Source organism: Tinamus guttatus, unplaced genomic scaffold (genome assembly GCF_059628265.1).
Source record: "Tinamus guttatus ecotype Peru unplaced genomic scaffold, ASM5962826v1 Tinamus_guttatus_pri_ptg000035l, whole genome shotgun sequence".
Taxonomy (NCBI): domain Eukaryota; kingdom Metazoa; phylum Chordata; class Aves; order Tinamiformes; family Tinamidae; genus Tinamus; species Tinamus guttatus.
The window spans coordinates 810,498-836,994 of NW_028288569.1; the positions used below are offsets into that span (position 1 = coordinate 810,498).

The 26,497-nt window shown below is 41.7% G+C and overlaps 2 protein-coding genes across 4 annotated transcripts; one reads left to right on the forward strand and one right to left on the reverse strand.

Annotated features, from left to right (window-relative positions):
- Positions 1–3,950: 3,950 nt before the first annotated feature.
- On the reverse strand, positions 3,951–13,273 carry GPA33 (glycoprotein A33). Of its 3 annotated transcripts, none has more exons than XM_088532866.1 (7): positions 13,181–13,273; positions 9,150–9,301; positions 8,062–8,272; positions 7,320–7,484; positions 5,129–5,242; positions 4,523–4,646; positions 3,951–4,085 (listed from the first exon to the last, which is right to left on the reverse strand). In XM_088532866.1, the coding sequence occupies exons 1-7, from the start codon at positions 13,227–13,229 to the stop codon at positions 3,959–3,961; spliced, it is 942 nt and encodes a 313-aa protein (XP_088388992.1). In that variant the 5' UTR covers positions 13,230–13,273; the 3' UTR covers positions 3,951–3,958. The 3 variants fall into 3 exon arrangements, with proteins under 3 accessions (XP_088388992.1, XP_088388994.1, XP_088388999.1); XM_088532868.1 differs by having other exon boundaries at positions 9,255–9,301; positions 13,181–13,247; XM_088532873.1 differs by lacking the exon at positions 3,951–4,085 and having other exon boundaries at positions 4,586–4,646; positions 5,039–5,242.
- Positions 13,274–17,872: 4,599 nt separating this feature from the next.
- STYXL2 (serine/threonine/tyrosine interacting like 2) lies at positions 17,873–26,129 on the forward strand. Its single transcript, XM_010218256.2, has 6 exons — positions 17,873–17,891; positions 18,117–18,249; positions 20,448–20,542; positions 21,081–21,312; positions 22,076–22,293; positions 23,303–26,129. The coding sequence occupies exons 1-6, from the start codon at positions 17,873–17,875 to the stop codon at positions 26,119–26,121; spliced, it is 3,516 nt and encodes a 1,171-aa protein (XP_010216558.2). The 3' UTR covers positions 26,122–26,129.
- Positions 26,130–26,497: the final 368 nt, after the last annotated feature.

A 26,497-nucleotide genomic window follows, 5' to 3' on the forward strand; every position in this document is an offset into this window, starting at 1 on the left:
GTTTTTTCCCTGCTAGTTGAGTAAGTGCTAATCCTTTCTGCTATAAAAAATTGTAAACATTAACAAAAAGTTAAGTGGCTTGAGTGTGTATGTGAAATAAAGTTATTAATTTCTGATTGATAGAAGTGTATGTAGCTGACTCTAAAGGCTTTAGCCTGTAAAGGCTTTCTGTGTGGCAGGGTAAGTGTGCCATTGCAAGGTAGGGAAATAACAAGTTTATTAGCTAGTTTTTGCCCTCTTGGTGTCTTCTGCAGGATTATCAGACCCTTACCGCTAGAATGTACTGCCGATTATTTATTTTGTTGTTGTTGTTGCAGTGAGTCTGTAAAATGAAGGAATTGTCCAATGCCAGCCTTGTATTATCTCTGTTCCCTCACTTTTCTTTGGTTCTGTCTTAGAAGTTCCCACAAGCTTCTGTAAATACCATTTTCAAATAATCCCCCCCCGACACACACACATACACTAAACAGGTGACAGGCAGGAGAGAGGTTTTTAATTCCCTTGTGTAGGGCTATAATGAAATTACTACTAGTCCCAATGCACACAGAATTAATCTTGACAGTTTACTCATCATACTGTGATCTTCCTTAGATAGAAGACTGTGTCAGTGAATTTCCTGAAGCGGATGGTACAAATGAATAGAAAAGTAGTGCTGTTACTCTAGCAACGCGAATTTTGAAATAATTAACTCTTGTGTATCTGATTGGTTCTGAATCATACTCCACCATGGTTTTAGCGGTCAGCAATGGCAGCCGCCTTTGTCTTGTTTTTCACTAGCAAGTCTCCCAGGCTTCTGTGCTTAAGGGGAGGCTTAAAGGCAGGTCTGTCTATCTGGTAGACTGATGAAGGGGACTTTGCTTCCCTTGTACACTTAGTTGTAGGTGAAATGGTCGCTGAGGTAAGGTCAGAGGGTAAAACGCAATGTTTAAAATTCCTGCTAGTATGCTTGCCAGAAGAAGTCTTGCCTTGTAATGAAGGACAAAGTCTTGCTGTGGCTGCTCTTCGCACTTGAGGCGGCAGATCTTGGCAGCCCAGCAGACGGGAAAATGGCTTGGTGTCAGCTTGAATTTTGATTATTATCTTCTGGTTCTTTGTGTTCATGCACAGATAAAGCATATAGGAACATATTCTTCCATGGAAATTCAAACATAACTAAACAGTAATTTACTAAAAGCTATGAAGCGCACCACGTAGGAAAATAGGTTTTTTGGCCCAGTCAGTACTTTCTGTCTACTTTCATTTCTATGTTGGAATGAGCATTGAAGTTGGGTATAGATGAAGAATTCTGTCTAGTGCGTTAATTAAATATTCATAGCTTTCTTGTCCTTTTCCTTCGCCTTCCTCCCAAACATGTTACTGCTTCTTTAGTTGAGGCTCTTGGAGCTATCCTTACTTGGGTGATCAAAAGACTTTCAAGTCATTAAGAATGGGAGTGTTCAGTCCAGAACAAGCTTGGAGAAAGCTAGGAATTTGAATATGTGTATTTCTAGGTGGCTGAATTTAACAGATTTGTAGTCTGATAAATGCACAACTTCCAAAATGTTAGTATTAGGTATTTTTGTTATGAGATTCAACGAAATACCTAGCCCCTCTGTGTACTATAACTTAGTTGATTTCCCAGTGGAGAGTGTAGCAGATTCTAAGCAGTTCTCCTTTGATATTTGACTCCTAGATTTTTCTTTTCCTGCTAGATTTGTAGGGCATAGCAAATTGAATTTATATTGTTGACTCTTCTTATAATCTCTTCTTGAGAGCTGTATTTTGTGGCTACTCTGTCCAAATAACTTAATGCAGATTAACACATTTTTCTTTTATGTTTAAAATGACCAAAGTGCAAATGTTAGATGAAGATTCAACAAATCCTAAGAGTGTAGAGTGTGGGATAGTTAATGAAGTGTTAAAATGTTTGAGAGGCCAGACCCAATTTATGGCCACAGATGCCATGGATAATCGTCATGTGCTTTTGCTCATCTTTCCAGCTAAGATCTTTGATGAGAGTACATGCTATTATCCCTCAGGAGAAGAGCCCTCCTCAGCTTAAGGAGGTAGATGTTTGTTAGGGAACAGGGAGTGCTGACTAATGTCTGTAACATTTATAAAAAGAAGTAGCTTTTTTTTTTCCACAGTTCAAACCTGTTAGAATACTCATTAGATGATTCATAATCTACTTTCGTGTTGCTAATGAAAATGAAGTACATATCAATGTATTCTATTTATTCCTCTATTTCTGGGGTATGTACCTCCTGCTTTTAATCCATCTATGTAATGAAGGCTGTCATGTATCTGAACAAAGTATAGGAAGAAGTACTCAGAATGTCTCGCTGAGTTGCAAGTTCTTCATTGCCAGGGAGATTTGGTTTTGTGTGTATTTTGGAGAGAACTAGAGTTGGTGTTTACAGGTTTTTTTTTTTTCATAGAATCATAGAGTCATAGAATGCTTAAGGTTATAAAGGACTCTAGAGGTCATCTAGTCCAAGCCCCCGGCACATGCAGGGTCACCTAGAGCATGTGGCACAGGACTGCGTCCAAGAGGTAAAACAAAGCTGAGCCGAAAGTTGTTATTCTGGTAGCCTGTTCTGCACAGTTCAAAATCTAGAAAATGCTGCTCATGTATAGGAGGATTGATGGTTCTTCTGTAAATTGGTTACAGATTAAAAGTAACTACTTAGGGGTAAAAGGTATGTGGGAAGTACTGCAGTAAGATTCCAAAAGCCTCCTGGAAGTCATAGATGCAAAAAAAGTTTTGCAAGAATGAATATTTTAGTGTAAGTCACTTATTAGTCATGTCTTTTAAAAACATCTTTTAATTAATGTAAATAATAATATTAAGAATAATAACATTAACTTTAATAATTGACAGCCTTTTGGACAATCCATTCTCTGGGAAAGATAAGACATTAGTGAGGTAGGTTCCTTTCTGTTTAGCACCTACCCTGTTACAGCATTTATTTTCTAATTAAATACATGAAATTCCTTCATTTCCCCTTTCTTTCCATTGCCTTATAGGAAGTAGCTTCTTGGGGGGGGCGGGGGGGGAACTTTTATTAAAGATGTACCTGTCATGTGCATGTTGCCACACTGTCCTTTTTCAGAAGAAAAATGGACAATTTATGACTTGTCCATACAGCATCGGGAAAGGAATAACATAATGAAAATTAGCGCTAGGAGGTCTCCGAGATGGAATTCAGGAGTTCAACAATCTGACATTTGCAAGCTAATTGAACGTTTCTAGATCTTTCTAGCTCCCCATTATGGGTCAGTCTAACTTCTTGACTCAATGTTTAACTCTGTTACGTTATCCATTCCATTCATACACGTAGTTATTCCAAGCATGAGGCTTTCATTGGTCAGCTGTGATTTTTTTCCAAATTTTTATTTACAAGTACACGTATAATATATACAAAGAACATGTTTAATAAAAATCCTTAAAAAACAGATTGCTTCAGACTTGCATAAAATCATCTTTATATTGGAAGTGTCACTGTGGTAGAACTTAAAGCTGTGATATTACCTAATGCCATAACCACTGTCATCCTTTCTCAATGACATGCAGTTAGTGATCTTGGAACCTATGGATGTAAACTTTGTTCTCCAGATTTTGTTCTCCAAATGATCATGACTAGCATCTTTTACAGAAAGTGGAAAGTCTGGAAGACTGGTTATTGTGGGGTAAATTGGATAATTGGATGAAGCAGTGCTTCCTATGCCTTTTTTTTTTTTTTTTTGGCTTGAGGTTTTATGTTAGTGCCTATTGCGTATTAAGCACTTTTTTTTTTCCCCCCCCAGGGAAAAAAGACATTCTCTCCTGGGAACTTAAAGTCAGAGCTATGAGCTTTGACTTGTTTATTCTAGGGGGAAAAAAAACCCAACAAAACAAACAATCAAAAAAAAACCAACAAAAAACCACCTTCTTCTTGCATCGAGAGCGCTGGATTTGATTCCTTTTCTACCATGATGTCTATGCTTCAGCAGGTTCTGAGGATGGTGTTAGCCTCCTGCTTCTTTCTTCATCTTCAAAATCATCGTCTGCTCTCTGACTCCTTGAAGGTTGTTCCTGGGTGGGTTCATTTCTATCTTCTCTCTCCCTAAAACATTGTTCCGGGATAGAGATGTTAATTAAAACCAGTTAGAAATATTCCTGAAGAGATTTTGCATTAGAATGGATTCAGATTGCTGTGGGTCCTGAACTCCATAAACTGAGTCTTTTTAGTGGTGCAAGGGGTGTGCGCTACTTATTTCTGTAGTGTATGTGTAGGGAAAGGATGACTGGGGTATCTTTGCCCATCCTGTTCTTCCCCCTTCACTGCCTTTGGCTTACAGGTTCAGTTCCAAGGCTTGAAGGCATCTGGGCATATTGTGTGACAAAAGGTGGAAGCCTCTATGGTAGAAACTAAAGGAGAAAGCAGTGCACACGTTCCTTGGTGGTTTTTCTTTCACCTGAGCTTTCCATTTCTTATGCTGATGCCAAAGGGAGAAAGGACACCCTTCATATGTTCCATTCACCATTAGCAAAGGTACTTACGTCATCTCGTAGTCCTTCGGCTTGTCTTCCCGACAGCAGCAGCAGTAGGATAAAACACCAATAACTACAATTGCAGCAAGAACACCTCCAATGATGCCAGCATAAAGGGCAATGTTCATGGATGCTATACAGGAATAAAAAAAGACCTCTTTAGCAGCACTTAAAATCCCAGTACCAGTTGTCAGATCCTACTACCAGATCTAGCCTGAGTGGGAACCACATTTATTGGACTGCAGCAATTGCAATTAACTCTGTACTGGGTTGCTGATATGTCTATAGGAGAATTGCTTAAATAGAGACAGAGAAGAGCCCCTGGCTCTGAACAGCTCTTGTTACTCAAGCTGATATTCAGACTTCAGGTGCTTAGGCCTGTCTCTTGTTACATGCATCTTTTGTCTATGAATTAACTCCATGAAAACTCTATGAGCACCTGAGGCAGAGAATTTGTTTTAATGATGAAAGACTTATTTTTATCCACTTATTTTGACAAAAGAAAAGAAAAGCAGAATTTTATACTTCAGTCTGCCTTGTCTCTGTTCATGCCTTCGCGCTTAAACAGGATGCATCCTCCGGTACTACTCTTCCGTAAGCAACCTGGTCCCTTACGTGGCATAACGCTGAGTGTAATGTTGCAGGATTCCTGTCCTACTCTGTTGCTTGAAGTGCAGATGTAGAAACCAGAGGTATCTGCTGAGACGTTCTTCAGAGTTAGCTGTTCTCCTGTTGCTAAACGCAAACCCAGTGAGGAAAAGAGAAGAATTAGAGCAGGGAAAGAAATGGGGACAGAGGCTCAATTCTAGCCCAGGCTAGTGGGAGTGAAGAGGAGTTATTAAAACTAATGCATTGTTCTGCCCTGCTTGAAAGCTAGGGCAGCTAGCTGCCTGTGGTAGTCTCCAGGTATTACTATGACTTGTGGAAGGATAAACGGAAGTGCACGGTTTTGATTACAGGGAATACAGGGCATTCCTTTCAGAAAGAAAATTGTAGCTTGGGGGGGTAAAGAAGTATGCAACCTTAGTAAAAGTTTGTTTGTAGTGGGTAAATGGCAGTAAAGAGAGCACCTTTCTTTACTGAGAAATGGTAGCTGGCTTTGGGAAGTGACTATTTAATGAACTAACTTGCAATATGGCAAAAAGTTCCTCGGTCCTCTGACTATTAGTATTTAAGATCTTAATTATTTAGTAGTGGGGGAAGTCATCTTCTAGCCTGAGAGAGGCCATTGAAGCTGTGAAAAAGACCAAGGAAAAGAAATGCAGTGACTGGGGAATACTGTGGCATGAGACATTTTCTACCCAACTTGACAGAGCTCAGAGCTTAGCTCTCTGGAAGTCAAAACGAAACACTGAGGTTTTGTTCGCTGCATCTCCTGTTAATATTTATATGTGTAGTCCATGTGTTTTCTTCTGACCTACTGATAAAGGTCCAGATTCCCAGTCTAAGTGCACAAGGTTCTGAATATTTCCAATGGCTTCTAGATTTTATTTTCCCTGTGTGATTTCATTTCTTTCCAGCTTGCTCATGGGACTAGGATTCTGTTCAGTTCTTTGCTGCCGCCTAGTGCCAGACAGCAAAAGAGCATGCAAACCAAATAACAACAGACCCTACATTCTTGTTTATTTTTAAAAATTCTCTCCCTCCATACTCCCCTTCTTCTTCTTTTTTTTTTTTCTTTCCTCCCTCCAATGTGATGTTTACAGTTCTCAGAACTGCAATCCATTACTGGACTGCGAAACCTTGTAAATTAAATCAAAACCAATTGACTGGTGAGTCAAACTGGAAGAATGTGGGTCAGACATCATCAATATTGGAATGGATCTGAATGGAATTCATTACACTCTGTCGCACTGAGACTTGCTTAGCACAAATACCGAGAAACGGCTTGTTCATAGTGACAGTAGAGCCTCCAGCCACTGGGGAGGGGGGAAAAGAGGGAGGCAGTCTCCACACTTACTGGACAACTGCCCCAATGAAAATGAGACTGAATGGAAATGGATCAGAACAAACTTCTGCCCCAGGGAAGAACAGACTGAAGGCAAAAGCTTCTATTGCTTTAGGAAGACAAATCAGTGTGGTCAGGGCTGTGTCTGATGCATTGGCACCACTTAGTGGCCAGTCAAGTGAATAAGGTTTGTGTTTCAACTTGCACTTCTTTTACATAGTTTATGCAAGAGTTATCCAGAGAGCTGAATATCCTACAGAGTAAATTCAAATACATCCCCGTCATGCAGGAATTGAGCAAACCAGGAAGAAATAGCATTGTTTAAAGCAGTAAATATGTCATGTGTCACTACTACACTTCAGAGACTATTACATCCTCATTTCTGTGTGTATACTGCTACAAGAGGTCTTGTCATGGAAATCCAGTTTGTTTTGTCCAGACTCTCAGTTAAAATAAAAGTAGATGAGATACTAGGGCCATATGGTTATGTTGTGGTCCTGAAGAACTGAAGCCCTCTTCATTTTCAAAGCAAGGAAGGAGGTGTTTCTCATACTACCTTCCTCTAGATACGTTGTCATGTTTAGAAGGCAAGTGGCTTCCAGAACTAACTTCTTTGCTTGCCTTCACTGCAGAAATGATCTAGGCATTGTTAACTGAGCTGGGCTATAAGGACAAACCTGTTAGAATCCCACCCTTATCCATGCAATTGTGTAAAAGGAACACCTTTCTAAAATCCTGGTCAGAGTACTTCCTAGAAAAAAAAAAGTGTCTCTTTTTGAACTTGGAATTAAAAGGTGTTTTTTTTTTTTTTTTTTAATACTGATCTATAGAGAGCTCCATGGCTTAGTGATTTTGCACTTCTCATACCTGGTGTTTGCAGTGGACGGAGCTGATTTTGTACATCGTAGCTTTGCCAGGCATACGTGGGTGCTGGGGACCCCTCATGAGAAATGCAGGTCAGATTGATTGTCTGCCCATATTCTGCTGTCCCCACAATCTTACATTCTGGCTTGGATGGTGCAACTGAAGGAAGAAAAATAGAAGAGAAATGTATTAACCAGGTGCAGTTTTTTCTTTCAACCCGTCTTCTACATCTGTGTTGTTTTTTCCTGTGCTAAACAGAAGCTAGCCTTGCACATACCACTTTCTTGTTAAAAGAACCACAATGAACTTCTGTATCTACTGCTGATTTGTTTCTCTCTTCTTGATGCTTGTTAGTCAAAAAATAATCATAAGGTACTTTATGGGATATCTCTGATGGTATTGGGTAACTGATCCCGTGATATATCGAGTATGAGAAGCCACAGAGGGAATGAGGAAGGCCCAAAAATGGGCCTGGAGTTATTAGGAAACTGAACTTTACAACTCTAATGGATGATCTTTCCTCAAGGCAGGTATCTAAGGGAGTTGGGTGCTCTGAGCATATGTCTGTACTTGTAGAGCAGTAGAAAAGATAGAAAATGGAAGTTTGTCTGACTGGCAACAGTTTTTTGTTTTGTTTTTGTTCTTAATAGAAAATCTGTCATCTAAAACCATAAGGACATTACATGATGCACAGTGGGTTATCTAAGGGATCTGGGGCTATCTCCATCATGCTTACCAAGGACTAAAAGATCCATCAGTGCAGTCTGCCTGGGTGGATCGTTCCGGAGACGAACATTGCATGAAAAGGTACCATTGTCTTCCATGATGGCTTCATAGAGGATGATGCTGATGTCTCCTTTCTTTGCATCACCAGAAAACTGTATACGATTCTCATAGCCCTTGCCATACTGTATAAGGCCATCAAAATACCTAGTGACAGCATCATCCTACCAGAGAAGGAGAGAATCTAATCAGTCTTAATTACTGTGTGTGACTCTACAGCCAACTCCATGGATTAGCCCACACTTAAGAACAATCTGGAAAAGAGGACCTCAAACCTGCCCCAGTTTGCCAAAGAGCCCAGAAAATCATAAAAGCTCAGAAGTTTCTCTCTGAATGTCTATCTAGAATCCCCTTACCCTGTATCCCAAATCAGTGAGTTACTCATTTATTTTGATGAGACTTCTTCACTTCTCCTCTCCAAGACAGAAAACAGTAAGATTTGTCTGAGGTCACATCCCCCTATGTCAGTCACATTCCCCTATGACCATACATATTCTCTTGCTTTCCTCCAGTGAAGGTCTTCAGAGAAGACACCCTTGGCAATTATTGAAAGATATCCAAAGGGTGCTTCACTTCTCACTAAATCCCAAGAAGTCAGAGAGAACTTCAGAGGTCTCTTTCATCTTCAAATACACCTTGTGAAGGTGGAAGCCTTCAAGAATCTCTCCCTGTACTACTTTCATCAATTTAAAATGTTTTATATAGTATCTTAAGCAATATATATGTAGTTTTTTATAGCATATCTGCATATTTCACTTATGGTTATAGAGGTAAACCCACAGTACATATAGTAATGTATTCTCAATAGTCAGCTGGAAGACTGAGAGGAAAGAAAAGGTTGGGGGGCTTGCTTACAATTGTGCAATGAAACTGTGATAACTCGAATCTAGAATCAGAATTTCTACTTGCTTAGTTCTGAGTTTAAATAGTCTTTCAGGAATCCTGTCTTCCAACACACATTCACATAGTCCTGCTTCCATCTCTTCTCCCATCCCAGTCTTCGATGACCTATCATATGATTCTTTATGCATCTTGATTTACCACACTGTTGATTTTCCTCCAGACAACAAAGTCTCCATCATTGATCTCAGCCGCAGAGTTAAAAGTACATGAGAGAGAAGCATTTTTTCCTCGTGCCACCTCTACTTTCTTGACAGGTGTTTCCACAGTGAGGGCATGAACTGTTACCAGAACTGGAAGAGAATAAATACTTCTGTCAGCAGAACTAGTGAAATCTGTTTTTCTACGTATTTACATGTTTGGTCCCTTTGGCTTTCTCACACACCACAGCAATTCCACATGCCCTCTGTTCTCCATGGCATTCCCCACTGAACAGGAGGCAATGCGTGCTGTGGCTGATTGGCTATGGGCAGTTGTTGCACAAGGTGGCTAATATCTAAACTGTCCTTTCCTTTTCACACTCAATCCCCTCTTCTTTACCTGGACATAAATTCTCATCGAATTTTTGAGGATGTAATTTTTGAACCTTCCTTCAGTGCAGCTGACATTGTCTGGCAGGTTCAAAGTGTATAGAGGGAAGCAGATGAGCAGGTAATACAAGTGTACCAGCAGTCTTAAGGATGCAGGCTAAACTAAGAAAGGGGTATTTTCAGATTTCTGGGATGAAGGAAATTCTCCATCAGCTAACTTGCATCAAATCAAATCCACAAAGAATTGACATTTTGTGCTCAGGAACCGAAATATGTTCATGTGATACTTTGGACAGGGAAAAACCTAGAAAAGCAGAGAATTTTAGAGAAATAAAGGAACCAATAGCCCTTAGCTTTAAGAAATAAATCAGGCAATAGTCACCTTTCTTTGGGCATTGGAGCTGCTGTCTGTGGAACACAGGAGTAGTTGCGAGCTGCAGAAAACACCAGGGCGCGCATTTCCTGTGTGGCGCTTACCTCAGCGCGCTGAGCTTTACTCCACAGCAATGCTCTGCATGTTTGCAGTGGCAAGCGCTCACTGCTGGAGCTTTAGCTGTGCCCAGCCCTAGATGACCTTTGTGCCTGTGGTAGCCTGTGTTTAAAAGCACGCGATTTTCCCTTACGGTTAGTGCATTTTTTCTATGGAATCGGGCTGAGTCATTCAAGAAACGTAAGCCTGGAACCAGCCCTGCAGAGTGCTGCACACTCCTGTCATTGTATGGGGCACTCCCCTCACAGAGGCTCTCCTGCCATGAGGTGTGGTAAGGAGGGTTGAGGAGGAGGGCAGAGCTGGGCTCCCCTCCCGATGTGGGGGAGGGCAGGCAGTGCTAGCGAGGGCGTCCCTGAAAAATAATACAAATGTCAGAACCAAAAAGGTCTTGTTGTCAGTGCCATACGAATCACATCTCTGTCTTGTGCAAACCTCAAATGTTCCTCATAGCAAATGGCCCTTCAAGCCTTTCCTTAGAAATAGCCTGTGCATTAGAACTGCTGCATATTCCCTCTCCTGATAGGAGTTTGGGCGGAAACATTGATAGCAGGCAAACCTTTCTGTCTTCTCTACACTTCTTGTTGCCTGACAGCCGTGCCTTTCCTCCACGGCTGTCCTTAGAGCCAGCCTGAGACATGCTTAGAGCAAGTGAAGGCAAGCAAAGTGAGGGAAGCCAGTGGGGCAAAGTACTCCTAGCAGTGTTTTATTGCAGCCGCTCCCAGGCCTTCCTCTGCTCCGGAGCACCTAGTGCAAGGGCCATGTTTGCCAGCTCCTGGCTCCATTTTAATGATTCCCTTTGTATGAGAGACACCTGTAAAATCCTTCCAGTTGCTTATTGCAATTGGATAGACAAACTCTTCTGCAATACGGGGAAAACCACTGCGGTCTATAATAAGAGATGAAACAAAACCCGTATCGTGATGCTTTTGTCACTAAGAAACTCGTTCCACTAGGCCAGCATTCCTTGACCGGAGTTACTCACTCAGCCCGGAGGCAGAGAAGAAACTGCTCAACCCTAGACCTCCCCTTTACATATAATTTTCCGTCTTCCAAATGGACAACTAAAATCCTAAAATAAATGAGATTTGGGGTATTACTTTTTTCCCAAACATGTCTTCAGTGCAGTGTTACAAAACTGTTAAACCAAATAGCATCTGCTACAGGAACAGTCCAGAAGCAATGTTGCTAATTCATCTCTTACTCCCATCCTAAAGCCAGTCATCTGATGCTCTCCCACCACTTCCGATTTTCCCCCCACTACTTCTCCTTCTGGCTGTCATGAAAGCTGTGTGGTTCAATTCTGGGAAACCACCTACTGGTCCTGAAATCAGTCCTGATTTCGTTCCTTCTCTCTTCTCAACACTTTTCACAAAGATAGTTACTATTTCAAAGGTGATAGTCAATTCAGTAGCATTTTGTTTTTTTACTATCATCGGTCATTACCTATCTTGCTTTATCAAGTAGAACATTCAGCTACTTATAGGTAGCATACCTACAAATTGAGGTTTGTTTTTCAGTTTGTTTTTTTTTTTTAATGACAAAATATTATTTTATCATCTAAAATGACAAAATTATCTGACAAAAGCTGAAGGGACAGAATTTCAAAGGAGCAGAGAAGTTGAATAGCATGTTTATTAGCAGAGGAATGGCAACATCTAGACTTAAGCCTTAAAATTACCATTTTTATTAGTATTTAGTATTTCTATAGCATTTTAAAGGAAAATTTGAAAAATGTTTTCTCTGTCTTTGCTCACCTTAAACCTTTGTCCTAGTACAAAGGAAGAAGAAAATAAAAATGACTTTACTTTCACATTGCCTATTGAATAGCCACTAATAAATGGTATCAAAACACAGTGAAAAAACTAGAGAGAAATATTTGCTTCCTGAAAAACATAATAAGAGATTCTGATCAAGCAAAACTATTAACATTGTTTTGTCTAAGTTGTTTTGGGAAGTTAAAAGTTAAGTTGTTAAGGGAAAGTTGAAATGAGTTGTTTTGAAAGGAACTTCTAAAAGGAAATGCTTTGATTTTGATTTCTCAATATTTCAGAAAATATCAGTAGCTCCATTCAGGAGTGGGAGAGGGAAAACCTCTTAAATGAGAAATTATTTAGCATTAAAATAAAATATTTAATTCAAAATGGCTGTTCAGGGCTTTTCGTTCATCGAGAAGGCCAAAGTATCAGTCATTCGCACTACTGCAGTGAAGAGCTGTTCAGCCTGTGCAGAGATCTTGACACAATCTGTTCAACATAGCCCAGCATCCCAACACTGCACTGCAATGTGTGGTGCAGCTTCTCCATTCTGATGCAGTGCAGAAACCTCCTGTACCTTCCATTTTTTTTCACAGGCCAGTGGATTATTATCACTCAAGCCCTCCCACACAGTAAAGAAGAGCTTCACAAAACAGATAGATGCATGCTCCGAAGAGTCTACATAGCACTAAATGTGGGAATAATGAAAAAGTAGAATAAATATCAATTCTTTGGTTAAAAAAAAAATAAAAGAGCAATTTCTATATGACTAGCTTAGAACGTATAGGAACATTTTTGTGTGAGAAGACAACAGACAGGTCAAAAAGCAGTGGAATTTTACACCCTGCAAGGCAGGATGAGAAGGGCAGATCAGAGAGAGGATTCAGTGATGAAGGCCAAGGATAAGCTGTCCGATTTATATGTTTTGGTAGGGATTAGTGTGCATCCACTTGCCATGCATAATATAGAGAGATCACAAGTCACATAGGAGTACATATAAAGAATAGGTATAAACTTGGGAAGATATATGCTACATGCAGACTTATGTATAAAGTAGTAAACTCCAGACTTCTCCACTTCCAATTGTAGAAGTTTCTTCTTCAGACACAAAGATTGTGTTTAACAGACACCATTAAAACTATATTCTTAAAAACATTTTACAGCATCATGAAAAATAACATTCTTTCCCTGTTCCGGAAATTGTCTTGTGGCTTTAGGAGATGCCTGTGTGTCTGGACATTGAGTATGGAAATGATAAACACATCTATCTGATCATAAACATGCAGGAACTGTTACTAAACAAAAAAAGAAGCACACAAATTCCACTGGGATATTCTCACTTGCTAGGGCTTTTTTCTTCTACCCAACGCTGGAGGACATAACCATATTAGTACTCACCTACACTGAAAATGAACAACTGAAGTCCTTTCATTTTCTTCCTCCTCATCTCTCCTCAGTTTAACCAGGAAACACTATGATTTTGAGGTAGTTGGTTAGATAAGCAAACGGCTCTAGCTGAAAGCCTGCTTGACAGCTGCACCTCAGGGCCACGTCCTCAGTCTGCTTTAAGAGCTTCTTCACCCATCCGCCACTCCCCCTCTGGCCAGAATGACAAGCCAGATCACCAGTAGACTTCGAAATCGCTTGCTGTTCTCCGCCTAAGGGGAGAGACAATACTTACAAACTCACCCTTCCTCTCCACTTAAACTACATTTCCCAGTTTCTCCCAGCACGCAGGTGTGTAAAGCAAGAAAAAAGGTAAACCAAAGGGCGAAGTGACTGGGTGTGTACACCAGAATGACTGAAATCGTGCATGTGATGACATATAACTAAGGGAAATAAATCTTATTCATCTCAAATATTTGTTAAGGGAGCCTAAGGCTAGACTTACAAAGATACTCAGATGTTTCACAATGCAGAGAGCTGCCTAGGTCCATGCTTTAACGAACTGAGGTGCCTAATTCCACCTATGTTAGATACCTGCCAATAGACAGCAAGAGGTGTCTCCACTGGGGTAGTCACCTATGCTCTATTGCAAGTTATTTGTGAGTTGGAGGCACTTTTACGGCATGAGTGATAATTGTAGGCATCTTAGAAAAGGGGGAAGCAGATTTTTCAGATAAAATATATTATACTCACAATGCATTCATAATATTGATTATTTCTGTATTGATTTTAAATGAAGACTACCTCAAAAGTATATGTCTACAGTGTGGATGTTCCCATTTTATATTTTGCCTTTATCCGAAGAACATAGGAAGTGACAGAAATGGCATCAACGTCTGGTAATTGTCTGGTAATTCTCAGCTCTCTACATAAAACCTTTGAACACTCACTGAAATATGCTGGTTATAATCTCTAACGGATATCATACAATTATCCTCTTTGCAGAAATGCGATTTCTGCTGTCATTTGTATAGCTTCTGTATTCTCCCCAGGAATTCAAAAGCCACTTGCTTGATTTCAGCTGAACTTGGTAGATGGTTAGCAATCTTGAAGATGTGAAGTCTCTTTCAGTCTCATAAAAATCAGCAGCTGGAAGAAGAGAGAAATCTAAATTAATGGTACCTCCTCTTAGGCATTAATCATTCCATCCCAAGAATTTGTGCCTCAGCAGCTAGTGCATACTAACCATGGTCTGTCTCACCTTTTGTTATATGGCATAGAGAAAAGTCACAGGGGCAAAAGCTGATGGCCATGTGAGGAACATTTATTGGACTGAAGGGCCTGGACTTCTGGACATGCATCCACTGGAAAACAGGCTTGCTAATACCACTGCTCATGTAATACTTTGGGTAATTTGGGTTTTCTTAACATTAGCAAATGGCTAATTAGAAAACACAGTAGAAATAAGTTGCAGAATATAGCAGAAAACAATGCCTGTAACAATGCTCTGAGTTTAATAATCCTAATGTCTAAAAGATGGTACGTGTTTGTTGTTAACCCTGAAACAAAAGCATTATTCTCACATAAATTTGTCATTTAAATTGTCGAAGTAATAAGGTGTGTCATCTCCAACCGTATTGGAGTGTATCTTGTTCCATTATGCTGGCAAGGAGGGAGAAAGATTGGCTGTTGTCTAATGGTCTATAACTGGGAAAGGCTGCCTTAATTGGTATCAGTGCTAGCTTCACTGTGGGACCAGTTTTACCCTGCTTCTATCAGCCATTCGGTTGCATTATAAATAAATAAGTTGGTGCTGAGATTGCTAATGCCCCACTGTTTTGGAAATTCAGCTAAATGCAACTGTTTTTTCCAGCATATGCTTCACAAGCCTGATGATTACATAAATCTGACTTTAAGCCAGTTGTTTAGATGAACTTTGTTTATTACTTCTGTTTGTTAGTTATTTAGGCACGGAGTAGAAAGGATGTTTAAGCACTTAAATCCTATCACTCCTTTCTAACAGTACTTTGCTCTGAGCCACAGGAGTTTTTGATAAATGCGAGAGGCAAATGTACAGTTTATCCCTTGGAAGTTTGTAGAACAGCCCTGTCATTGATGATGGCCAGACAGAAAGACTAATCCACTGATGATTTTAAGAGATTTTAATTTCAAGTATGCTTTTGTATTGACTTTCTTTCCTGTTTAGTATGAGCAGCAAAACTCATACCAGAAGTTTACTACACTCATGGACATACACATCACTGGCACTGTTACAAGCTAGGATGCCTTCATTGTCCTGCCAAAAATACATAAACTGGTAAGTTTCACATATGAGGATATGAGGATTAATGCATATGTAGCATATAATTAACACTAGAAAAGACAGTAACTCTTTTTAAAGAAGAGAGAGGAAGAACTTTCTATGAAGATCCCATCTCACTCACCAAGACAATAGCACCTGGCTCTGTTTGGTTGGATGAATCTGTGAACAGGTATATTGATCATCAATGACAGATATCAAAACAATTAAATCATGCTGTTTTGTTTTATGTCTGTATGTTCTATATGCTCTTTAACAAAGATTTCTAGTGTCCTTGCCTTTGTCTTGAATGGTCATCTTGGGCCTATAAAGCAACAACTTGTACGAAGCAGTGAGGATGAGCCACCAGCCTACCCACTGGCTGTGTGTTCAAGTCCCTCCGTCATCTGCTGCTGCAGTTGTATCCTGAAAGACGCAAGAACAAGATTTTCAGAAGCAGCTGAGTGACTTATAAGCTGGATGCCAATGGTGTGTATTCTTGTGCAACATTCAGATGCTTTGAAGTCTCTGTTCTGCTATTGTAATGAGATAGGCAAACTTCCTGGATAGGAGCTGATAGGCAAACTCCTGAAATCACTTCCTGCCTCAAGTAGTAGCAAGTAATAAGCACACATGCTGCATGGCATTGCAGAAGTAACATAGAGCTAATTGCATTGCTCAAAATTTTGACTAAAAATTGCATTGCCCAGCGGAGACACCAGTAGGATCAATAAAAGCCATCCTCCTTTAGTACTTGAAAACATTAGGATGCATCCAAACCTGTAATCTCTAATCTATTGCTTCCTTTGCTGTGACACTCAAGATACAATATACCACTTTCTCCTCTTTCTGCTTGTCCTCCTATCTCAACAACATTCTAAAGACAAGTCTGGGCTATATGTGCTCAGAGACATGAGTGGCTGTTTCTTCCCTGTCCTGATGTGGCATTCCTGCAAATGTGTCCCCATCCCCATGTGGGGATGCAGCATTCAAGTAAGAGGCAAGGAGCAATGCACCCCTCCCCTTAGCACTATGCAGCAGCAAATGTGACTGGGTAATGAGATAGGTCAGTCCTCTTTTCCACTTTCTTTCTTGTTGGTTTGTGTGTTTGTAAAAGAAATCAACAGGTGGATGTCGCTGTGTGGTCAGAACAGGAGCCAGGGGGATAGGGAAATAGAATTTAGGCTTTTGTCTGATTCTGCTGTGGACTAGCTTGGTCTGAGCTTTGCTGGGGAGTCAGCCAATTGGAAGTGAAGGTTTCTTGTTTGAAAACACGTAAGGGCAAGATGCAGTGTCCCTTGGTCTTAACCCAGCTAAAAATGAGAATCAGCTATGGTCGCTTGCTTCCAGGGAGTTTGGAGTGGCTTGTCTCGTACTGTATTTCACAAGCACCTTTGAGGTTGTACTAGCATTTCAGATTTGCTTAGTGGGGTGCCAGTTGCCTGGGGGCTGCCTGCAGGCCGAGGTTCAGTCTCTGTGTTTCTGAACAGTTCTCTGAGTGCCTCCTACAATGAAAATGTCAGAGGATCCAGCACAGTAGGGAAAGAGTTAAATGCTTGGCCAACTGCAGTCTGTGAGGCACGGAATTCTTTCCCCATGCAATCCAGCAGTCAGTGTCAGGACAACACTATATTTAGAAAGCTGATAAAGGTTTGGTGCTGACAGTTGTCCTGCCCCTTGATGGCGAAGCCACAGAAAAAGAGAGAGGGTAGCTGACTTCTCTCTCCCTAGTACTATTTCCTGCCAAATTTCTTGCCCTCTTTACTGGACACCGCCACTGTGCCTTAGACAGGAATCTACCAGTTTTCCAGGGGATACTGACGGTAAGTGCTGTTTCTTTCCTTGCTTCCCTGCTTGCAGGTTGCTGTAAGCAGCAACCGCCGCTCAGCCCCCTTTGGAACATGGCTGCGCTCCTCGTGTGAGAGCAGCTGCTGGGGCACCTCAGAGCCCTGTGGGCTGTCGGGGCACAGCAAGTCAGGACCCTCTGTCTCTGAGGGCAAGTAACTGCTACTACTTGTTCATGTTCCTAACGGAGTAGCAGCCCCCTTCACTGTCCTGTGTGCAGTTTGGTGCACACAGTGGGTATGGTAAGCTCAAAGAGAGGCATTCCAGGGGCTTAAAGCTGGCCGAAGCCAAGGGTTTGGGCTTTACCTTTAGGAGTTTTTCACTTTGTGGAGGTGAGGTCTCATGTTTCTTACCCCTGACGCTCTACCCCAGTGTGCCTTTTCAATCCCCTTCTGGCTGGATATAGGTCCTTCTAGAGAGTACTCATGGGCCGAGCTAGTCAGGGTGGGATAGAGTTTCTCCCCTGCCACCCCTTCCTTCCAGGGCTTGCTGCCTGCTTACTCATGGGCAAGAAGGGCACTGGCACGTCCTGGGAACCGGCCAGGGAGCTGCAGGAGGCCATGGCGCCCTGGCAGACAAGTCAGTATGATTAACTTACTTATAGCAAAGGCTTCGTCCTCTGCCACCACTCACAGCCCCTTCGGTTGTACCAGCCTCCAGCACAAATCTTCCCTGTTACTGCAGAAGCAGAGCCCGGCAGTAGTGACCTGTGTTGTGCCTGTGCTGCTGGGGGATGTTGGACAGCTTTGTGTCCCCTGTATGGACTCCTGTAACGGTCTTCCGCTGTGCTCTGCCCCTGTTTAGGAAATCCTCTCACAGCTGCCATGGCAAGCAGCAGGGATTCGGACGACGAGCAAGTAGTGCCGGATGAAGAGGAAGAGAGATCGGAGGTGAAGGCGGTGCAGGCCCACTACCTCCGCAGCCCTTCCCCCAGCCGGTGAGTACCTTTGCTGCAGCGGCTGCCATCATCTCCCGGCAGCACGTAATAAATTGCTGGGCTTTTCTTCCTATCCACTTGCATTAAATATATACATATATATATATACACACATATATATATGTAGTGTAGGGCTTCCCTTCTCTCCCAGAGTGTGGGGGCTCACGTGCAGCATAGTCCTTGTGGCAGGGAGACACACTTCAGAGACAGGACTCTTACACGGTTTACTCCATGCAGCTGAGACTGCATGTGCACACAGGGATGTCTGCTTATCTTCTCTTCCCCATCACATCCTCTTATGTTGGCTCCCACGTTAAAATTTCAGATCCAGATTTCAACTCTTCTCAACGTCAGCCTGTATTTCAGTCTGTAAGGAGGACCTGTGAAAATTTATGCCAGTATTAGTTCTTAGGTGCCTCAGAAAGGCTGCAGTAGGAATCAAGTTTGACAAGAACCTACCCTGTTGGACCTCAAGAAGTAGGAGGCTGTAAAATGGTTCCCATTAAGACCCTTCTCTGTGGGACACTGCAGCAAAATGAAGATAAAGTGTTGTTTCATTTAAGCAATTTGTTTTAAAAATGTCTGGGAAGTTCAGGGGCTCACATAAATTAGAATTCTGTATTGATCTTCTCTCTCTCCTTGTGATGATCACTCATTCAAAATAAGCAGGTACCCCCCTGCCTTGTGCTGCCTTGCCACCCCCTCCCTTCTCTTCCGTTCCTTCTCCTCCTTTCCTCCTTTTTCTTTCTTCTTTGGCTGTTCACACCACACACAACCATGAAAACTGTAAAGTCCCTACTGTCAAAGTGAGGCTTTGGAAGCATTCAGGCTTGAAAACAGCAGCTCTGCATCTGTGTTCCATGGGTGCCAGGGACAGCTACTGGCAGAATGTGTTGAGGCTGTGGCAGCACCTTATTGCCAACTTCTCTAGCTTTGTTGAGATGTGAGGCAGTACCTGCAGTAGGGGGAACTGAAGGCTGCAAATTTGCTTCAACTTCTGCAAAAACAGCTGAACCTTCCCACACCTCCCTCTTGTTCATCCCATAAACTCCCTGGACAGCTAGAAAAAGATTATTTTTAGTCACTGTTGACAAGTGCTGGAACCCAACCAACTAACCTAGGCAGTCCTGCTGAGCAGACTACAGGTGGCTGTCTTCCATTTTGTGTTTGCAGAATGAAAGCACTTTAGCTAGACAGACATTTTCTGTGCACTGTGACTGCACATAAATCACCCTCCCTCTTCTATTTCAGTTAAACAAAAACAAACAGTGCATTGCAAGTACAGCAGGCCTGCATCTCCAGACAGCTTCTGTGACGGTGAAAAACTTCTACTGATGATATGTATGATCTCTTTGGAGGGAAATGTAGGCAAATTCTCTGTAAAATATTTTGTGAAGATGTGTCTAAATAAGAACAGAAGACTCACTTGGGCTGTACAGGTGGTCTCAGATGGGAATATATTTGTTTTCAGGATTGTGGCCCCTGTTTTTTGCTCAACAGAAACTTCTGTAAATCTCTCTGTGAGCCAAAGAACTATCTGGAAAGCTGTTTGTGGTTTTCATAGTTGTTTCTGACCTCCAGCTGTGTGACACAGCACTATGTGACAGGAGTGACTGATCACAGATTTGTGCTATGAAGTAAATAGTGTTGCAAGTACTTACGGAGAAATTTACAGCCTTTAATACATATATTTGTACTGCAGCCCCTGATAACTCAAAGGATATTTGCAGACAGCTAACAGAAAAAGGGTGCCAATTTTCCAGCATAATTCATTTTGAATTGTTGAAAAACTCTAGTTAGGACCATGTTTATGTCTGTCTTTCTATGTGAAAGCCACTTGCAAGATTATTCCCTATGATCCATCCACCTCCCGGTATCAAACCAGCCACTTTCTTCTCTACCCAAAACCTCCTCCACAAGTCATTTCTCTTGCACTTCTATCCCACTGTCTGCAATTCCTCTTCCATGGGACCTGTCTTGACATCCTGCAAACACACAAGTGTATTTGAAGGTCATTGCACCACCATCCTGGAGATTGCTGTGGGAGGAGCAGGAAGGAGAACTGGGGTTTTCTATCTGTTCATCAGAGGATCCTCTCTGCTCCAATTTCCTCCTGCAGTCTTCTGGAATGGGTGAAGAGGGCTATAGTTCTGGAAGTGGAGGGCATTTGCCTAATACAAATTTTGGTTGGCTGGCAGATTTTCGATGATATCAGACACTGATACAGAGAGCATCTTCATGGAACCAATCCATCTGTCATCTGCTGTGGCTGCCAAACAAATAATCAATGAAGGTAAGAGGAGGAAAGATAACAGAAATATGTAAGTAACAGGGACTTCATTTGTACTTGCCTTTTTCATCTAGAGACCCTAAAATGCCAGATAAGCCTTTACAAGTAAACCACACATGAGCTAGATATGAAAAAAATACAAATAAATGACAACGTACAGATAAGTTTGGTGTCTTTTATTGAAGTTGTGAAGTAAATCTCTTCCAGAGTTATGTACTACTGTGGTGGCTACAGTTTGATTACTAGTTGCTAGTTTTACCAAGCTATCTTCTACTGTTCCTGTGGGCTTAGAACCAATGTGCACTTAGCTCCAAGGTCTTTGGCCAACGTGGGTCTATGAAGTGAGAGGAAAGTGTAATATGCTGTTCCCATTACCAACTACCTTAAGGCTACCTGATAAGTGTGCCCACATTTCAGTTAGAATGGTGTGATGCTGCTGGAGAAATGAATGCCACAAGAGTTGTCCCAGGGACAAAGAAAGCCAGGTCATGTATTTCCTTTGTTTATACATGCTTTTAGTTACAATGTCAGTTTATTCCAGAACTGAAAACAAAGGATGTCAAAGTAGATTCAGTGTGTCCCAGGATGTTAGAGTCTGCGCAACAGTTGATGGTGGAAGACCTTTACAACCGAGTTAAGGAAAAGATTGATGACACCAGCCTGTTCAACACACCATGTGTGATGGACTTGCAGAGGGCACTTGTGAAGGACAGGCTCGAAACCCCCAGGGATGCTGTGGACGAAGTCTGGCCTAACATCTTCATAGCAGAAAAGTAAGTGTCAACTTTTGTCATCGAGTTTCACAAGATTCCTAGTGAAGGGTCAGATGAAACCATGAAAGGCATAACACATATTACATATATCTAATACCTTTCATCCCTAGAGAGCCCAAAGGTGTTTTTCAGAATATGCTCACAAAAATTGCTGTGTGCCGAGAAGCAAGCACTACTGGAATAGGATTCAGCAGCTTTTCTATGCTATTTTAGTGCTTCAGACAATTTAGGAATGAAAAATGGAAGTGAGCTCCAAACAAAACTCTTCTGATTGGAATTTTGCCCTGAAAAAAAAATGGGACTAAAGTCCTTATTATATAAAAGACTGAAAAATAAGTAACAGCAAATATGGAATGGAAGTGGCTAGATATTCTGAACCATGGCTCAGCTGTCTGAGACACTTGTTCATGTGACCAGGAAAGAATTAGGAGAGAATATAATATAAAACAGCAATTATGGGCTGATAAAAAACAGAGAAATAAGTAAATGACCTGAACCTAAGAAGGCAGGATGAGTTTTAAATCAAGCTAACGTGAAACTGAGCATGTAGCTATGCTGGTGAGAGCAAGTTTCTCATTTTCTTTTGTGAATGAATATTGGAGAGAAATATCTATAGAATTCTCGAAGGACCTTAAAGCTGAGAGGAGCAGCATGTTGGATAAGTAACTCAGAATGTGAATTCTGTAGCACTTGCAGCAAACAGCTTTTTTCCTACCCAAAAATAGGAAGACCAATATCTAACATCTCATTTTCTTTCTTGAAGAAGTGTTGCAGTGAACAAAAGCCGTCTGAAGAGGTTGGGGATCACTCATGTCTTGAATGCAGCTCATGGTACAGGTGTATACACAGGACCAGGTTTTTACAATGGTCTGAATATCCAATACCTGGGCATTGAAGTAGATGATTTTCCAGATATAGATATTTCCAAACACTTCCGTCCAGCTGCTGAGTTTGTGGACGAAGCACTGCTAACTTACAGAGGTAAGAGGAAAAGACTATACTGGCTCTAGAATGCTTGGGAATTAATATCTTGAAGTGTCACTGTAATAAACGGTACCACATTTGTAGTTGGGCAGAAGGCATGGTGTTTTGATCTTTACATGCAGGTATGGTGAGCACTTTATGGTGAGACTAACAGAGCCTTGCTTACGTCTGCTTCATACTTACAAGTTTTTCTTTGTAATTGTAATTTCCTGTTACTTTAAAAAAAATCCTTCATGCCAAAGCTTAGTTTTGCCACAAATGCAGTTTCTGTGTAACCATGAAATACTTTGATTCTAGCTCTTGCAGGCAGTGTTTACGGAACTGTGGGTCCCAGTAGCTTGGAGCAGAGAGATTATCAGAGTCAAAATCAGATCTATTCTGCTAGTTGCTTGCTCCTCCTGGTCCTGAGACAATATGACACAATACGACTCTTGCCTCCAGCCAGTCTGCATGTAACTGTTTCAATGACCCTTGCAAAACAGCAAATCTTTGATTTGGCAAAAAATATAATTATATTAATATAAAATTGTGTTTAAGTCCTTTAACATGCCTTATAAAAATTACTTACTTATCAACCCAATACATTCCTGGAGGCTAGTATTAATATCTTTCTCATGTATTGATATCTTTCTCATGTATGGGGAAACCGATTCAGGAGAAGTTTTAATGTGTTACTCTAGGCCACCCAGCAAGAATTCTGTATTTCTTACCTTTCTAATTCCTGCTAATAATCTTTGCGATTATTTGGGGAAGTGACAATATAGGTAAAAATATGAATATTTTGTTGTCTACAGCTCTTGAAACTAACATGCTTTCTATTCATATCTATCCAGATTTTTATTAAGACAAAACAAAACTAGCAAGAATTCTTTAGTATTGGTTTCAGTTACTGAACCATGTAATCTGATTTTTAACAGTATTCAGAAAAAGCTCTTCTGCCACATATCAGAGCAATCTCTCTATGTTATTGGAAATAGCTAATTACTTTTATATTCAACATCTGCAGGCAAAATCCTTGTGAGCAGTGAAATGGGAATCAGTCGCTCAGCTGTGCTGGTGGCTGCTTACTTGATGATCTACCACCATATGACCATCCTGCAAGCTCTCATGACTTTGAGAAAGAAGCGTGCCATTTATCCCAATGATGGCTTTCTGAAACAGTTAAGAGAGCTCAATGAGCAATTACTGGAGGAACGAGAGCTGGAGAATACTGGAGATGATGAACTTACTCCCAGTCAAAGTCCTGTTGTCCATGCAGGGACTTCTTCCCAGCTGTCTGGATTTGGGGACTCAGAAAGCATCATGGGGGCCAAAGCCCACTCTATCCTGGTAGAAGAAGAGGACACCAGCAGCCTGCTGGGTAGTCTTATGAGCTCTCCATCAGTGGGAAAAGCTAGTTGTGTTTCCAAACATTCCACCCTCATCAGTGAGGAGGAAGAGGAACAGCTCTATGAGGAATGGAGGAAGAAACAAGGCCTGCCTGCAAAGGAACCAGCAAGTAACCACGGAAGGAGAACATCTCCAAAGCTTCTGGCTCAGGAAGGGGAACAATCTGAGGAGGATGTGGAACAGATAATCCATGACTGGCAGCGCAGAAATGAGAAATACCAAATGGAGGATGGAGACTTCAGCATGGGAGGAAGACATTATGCATCAGGTGAATTCAGTGATGTTGAGAGTGTGAGTAGTCTTGAGATCCGTGCTCTCAAAGAACAGCTGGAAGCCAGCAGTTGTAATAGGATGAGGAGGAGCCGCACAGGCTCTATTTCTTCTGAGAGCACTTGGGACATGTGGAACCAGAGACTTATGGAGATTGAGAAGGAAGCCACACAGAGGTATCATTCTAAGAATAAAAGTGGTGGGGAGAGCTGGTCCTCCAAAACAGGAAGAAAGGAAAGGGATGTGGATGAGGAGAGCATGTTTTCAGACTGTAGCTCCTTTTACAACTTCTGCCAAAAGAACAAAGACAAGCTTACTCCTCTGGAAAGGTGGAAGGTCAAAAGGATCCAGTTTGGCTTTCACAAGAAGGATTTGGAATCATCGTCATCTTCTGCTCCATCTCCAGCTGAAGATGGCAGCCAGACTGGTGGAGAGGTGACAGAAGGGAAGAGCTTGTCAGATATTAACCTGTCTGCTTACCAGGCTTGGAAAATGAAGCGTCAGAAAAAGCTGGGCCATGAAAGCAAGGATGAATTTGTAGAGCTTGCCAAAAGTGAGGATTCTGCTTCAGCCAAAAAGAAGCAGAGGCGAGCAGAGCTCCTCGAACGTTCAAAGAAAATCTTAGAAGAAAGCCAGTCCATGTGCAGCTGGGAGACAGACAGTACAATGAGTGGGAGTATCCCCCTGTCAGCTTTCTGGCCCTCTGCACCTTCTGCGAGTGGTACTGAAGATGCATCTTCTGCCTTGAGCATGCAGACAAATCACTCATCTGTATCCCAGGCCAGGAGTGCTGCCGGGGCAGTGCGACCTCAGACACCAAGTATACCCCTCCCTAACCTCCCAGTTGGCCCAGGTGACACAATATCCATGGCAAGCATTCAGAACTGGATTGCTAATGTGGTCAGTGAAACCATTGCTCAAAAGCAAAATGAGATCATGATGCTGTCCCGTCCTTCTTCTGCAATGGCCTCCAGCGTAATGTCGGGAGACCTTGGCAGGCATGTAGATGATGATAAAGTTTCCCTTCTCAGTGCTCGGAGTGGCTCGTCCCTTGCTACCTCTCAGTGCCGCCAGCAGGAGATGCAGAGGGCTGAGTCTCAGTCTGTCCTGTCTTGCAATACCTCAGTGAGTGCAAGAACAGAAGGGACTAGTTCAAACCTGAAGGTAACACAGACAAGCAAACCGCTGTATAGCCTCTTTGCCGATGATGTTGACCTGAAGAAACTCAGGAGGAAGGAGAAGGAGATGCAAATGGAAATGAGAGAGAAAATGTCAGATTATCAGATTGAAAAGGTGGTCAGTGACAACAAACGCAGTACTTTATTTAAAAAAAGGGTGGCCAAAGGAGAGGAAAGCGATAATGAAGATGACACAGAGAGCACATCAGGCAGCCATAAACACACCTTCCAAGCAGATCTTGACAGAACTGATAGAGGATTTGCTCTTTCCAGTCAATTTGCAAATGCGAGTGCACTGAAGTCAGAGGTAGAGACTGACATTACCAAGTGGCTGAGTGGTCTGAAAGAAAGAGAACCATCATATAATGATCAAAGTGAGAAGGCTAGAGAGAAATATAGCAGATCATCCAGAGTTAGAGAGATGGATTCTGAAACATCCAGTTACAGATTCTGCAGATCCCAAAGAGAAGAGCTAAACAGCTCATCTTCCTATGAGTCAAAAGGAGATTCACTGAGAACCATGTCAAGATTTTCTTCTGCTTCTGAAAGAGAGGACAAAAAGATGTATAAGTTCACGAGGTCTCGGGTCAGTGAAACAAGTTCAGGAGAAAAGAGCCCGGATCTGTATGATTTCAGACGAACACCTGAACCATCCTTTGCCTCTGAATCCCCTGAACCGTCTACACAGAGTCGAGCTAGATGTCATCATGTGGAGGAGTGTGAAGAGGAGGCCAGGTCAGACATGTCAGAATTTGGAGCTAAAAGAAAGTTCACCCAAAGCTTTTCAAAGTCTGAAGAGGATGGAAAGAAAGAGGCAAAAGTAGAACAAAGTGAAGAGAGATTTGCATCAAGAGAGTTCTCTCAGTACAGGAGACGCATGCGTAAAGAAGAGGAAGAAGAAGAGATGGATGATGATGCTATTATTGCTGCTTGGAGAAGCAGACTAGAAGAAACTACTGCAAAGCTACGTCGGAGAAAGGAAGAGTGACCAAAGATCAGATTATAGGAACACAAACAGAGTCACAGTCCCAGAATCACTCATCATTATATTTCTAACAGTCCTTTGTGGTTTGTAGGACATTTCCTGCAGATATTTCTCTTTTCTTAATCAAAAGCTGTAAAGGGAGGAGGTCAAGTTTTGGAAGTGTTTGTGGTTTGTGAGAAAGATGATGCTACTATTAAATGATCAATGTAGGTAGGATTGCAAAGGTAGAAGCCATTAGGAGCCAGAGGACATTTCAGCAGCAAGAGCAAGTAATGGTGGCACACCTCAATTCAAAAGACCAATCACATCCCATTTTTGGTTATTTCAATTTCCTAGCCTTGTTAAAGACTGGACATATTTTTTTCCTAGGATCCTTTTG

What these genes read in the sequence shown, in the direction of transcription:
- STYXL2 (XM_010218256.2), top strand. An exon ending in AACATCTTCATAGCAGAAAA is followed by an intron (nt 21,313 to 22,075) that starts GTAAGTGTCAAC and finishes TCTTTCTTGAAG; the next exon opens with AAGTGTTGCAGTGAACAAAA. An exon ending in AGCACTGCTAACTTACAGAG is followed by an intron (nt 22,294 to 23,302) that starts GTAAGAGGAAAA and finishes CAACATCTGCAG; the next exon opens with GCAAAATCCTTGTGAGCAGT.
- GPA33 (XM_088532866.1), bottom strand. Translation starts at nt 13,229, where the DNA reads ATGAGGAGGAAGAAAATGAAAGGACTTCAGTTGTTCATTTTCAGTGTA. An exon ending in GATGGATCTTTTAGTCCTTG is followed by an intron (nt 7,485 to 8,061) that starts GTAAGCATGATG and finishes TTCTTCCTTCAG; the next exon opens with TTGCACCATCCAAGCCAGAA. An exon ending in GCAAACACCAGGTATGAGAA is followed by an intron (nt 5,243 to 7,319) that starts GTGCAAAATCAC and finishes GTTTAGCAACAG; the next exon opens with GAGAACAGCTAACTCTGAAG.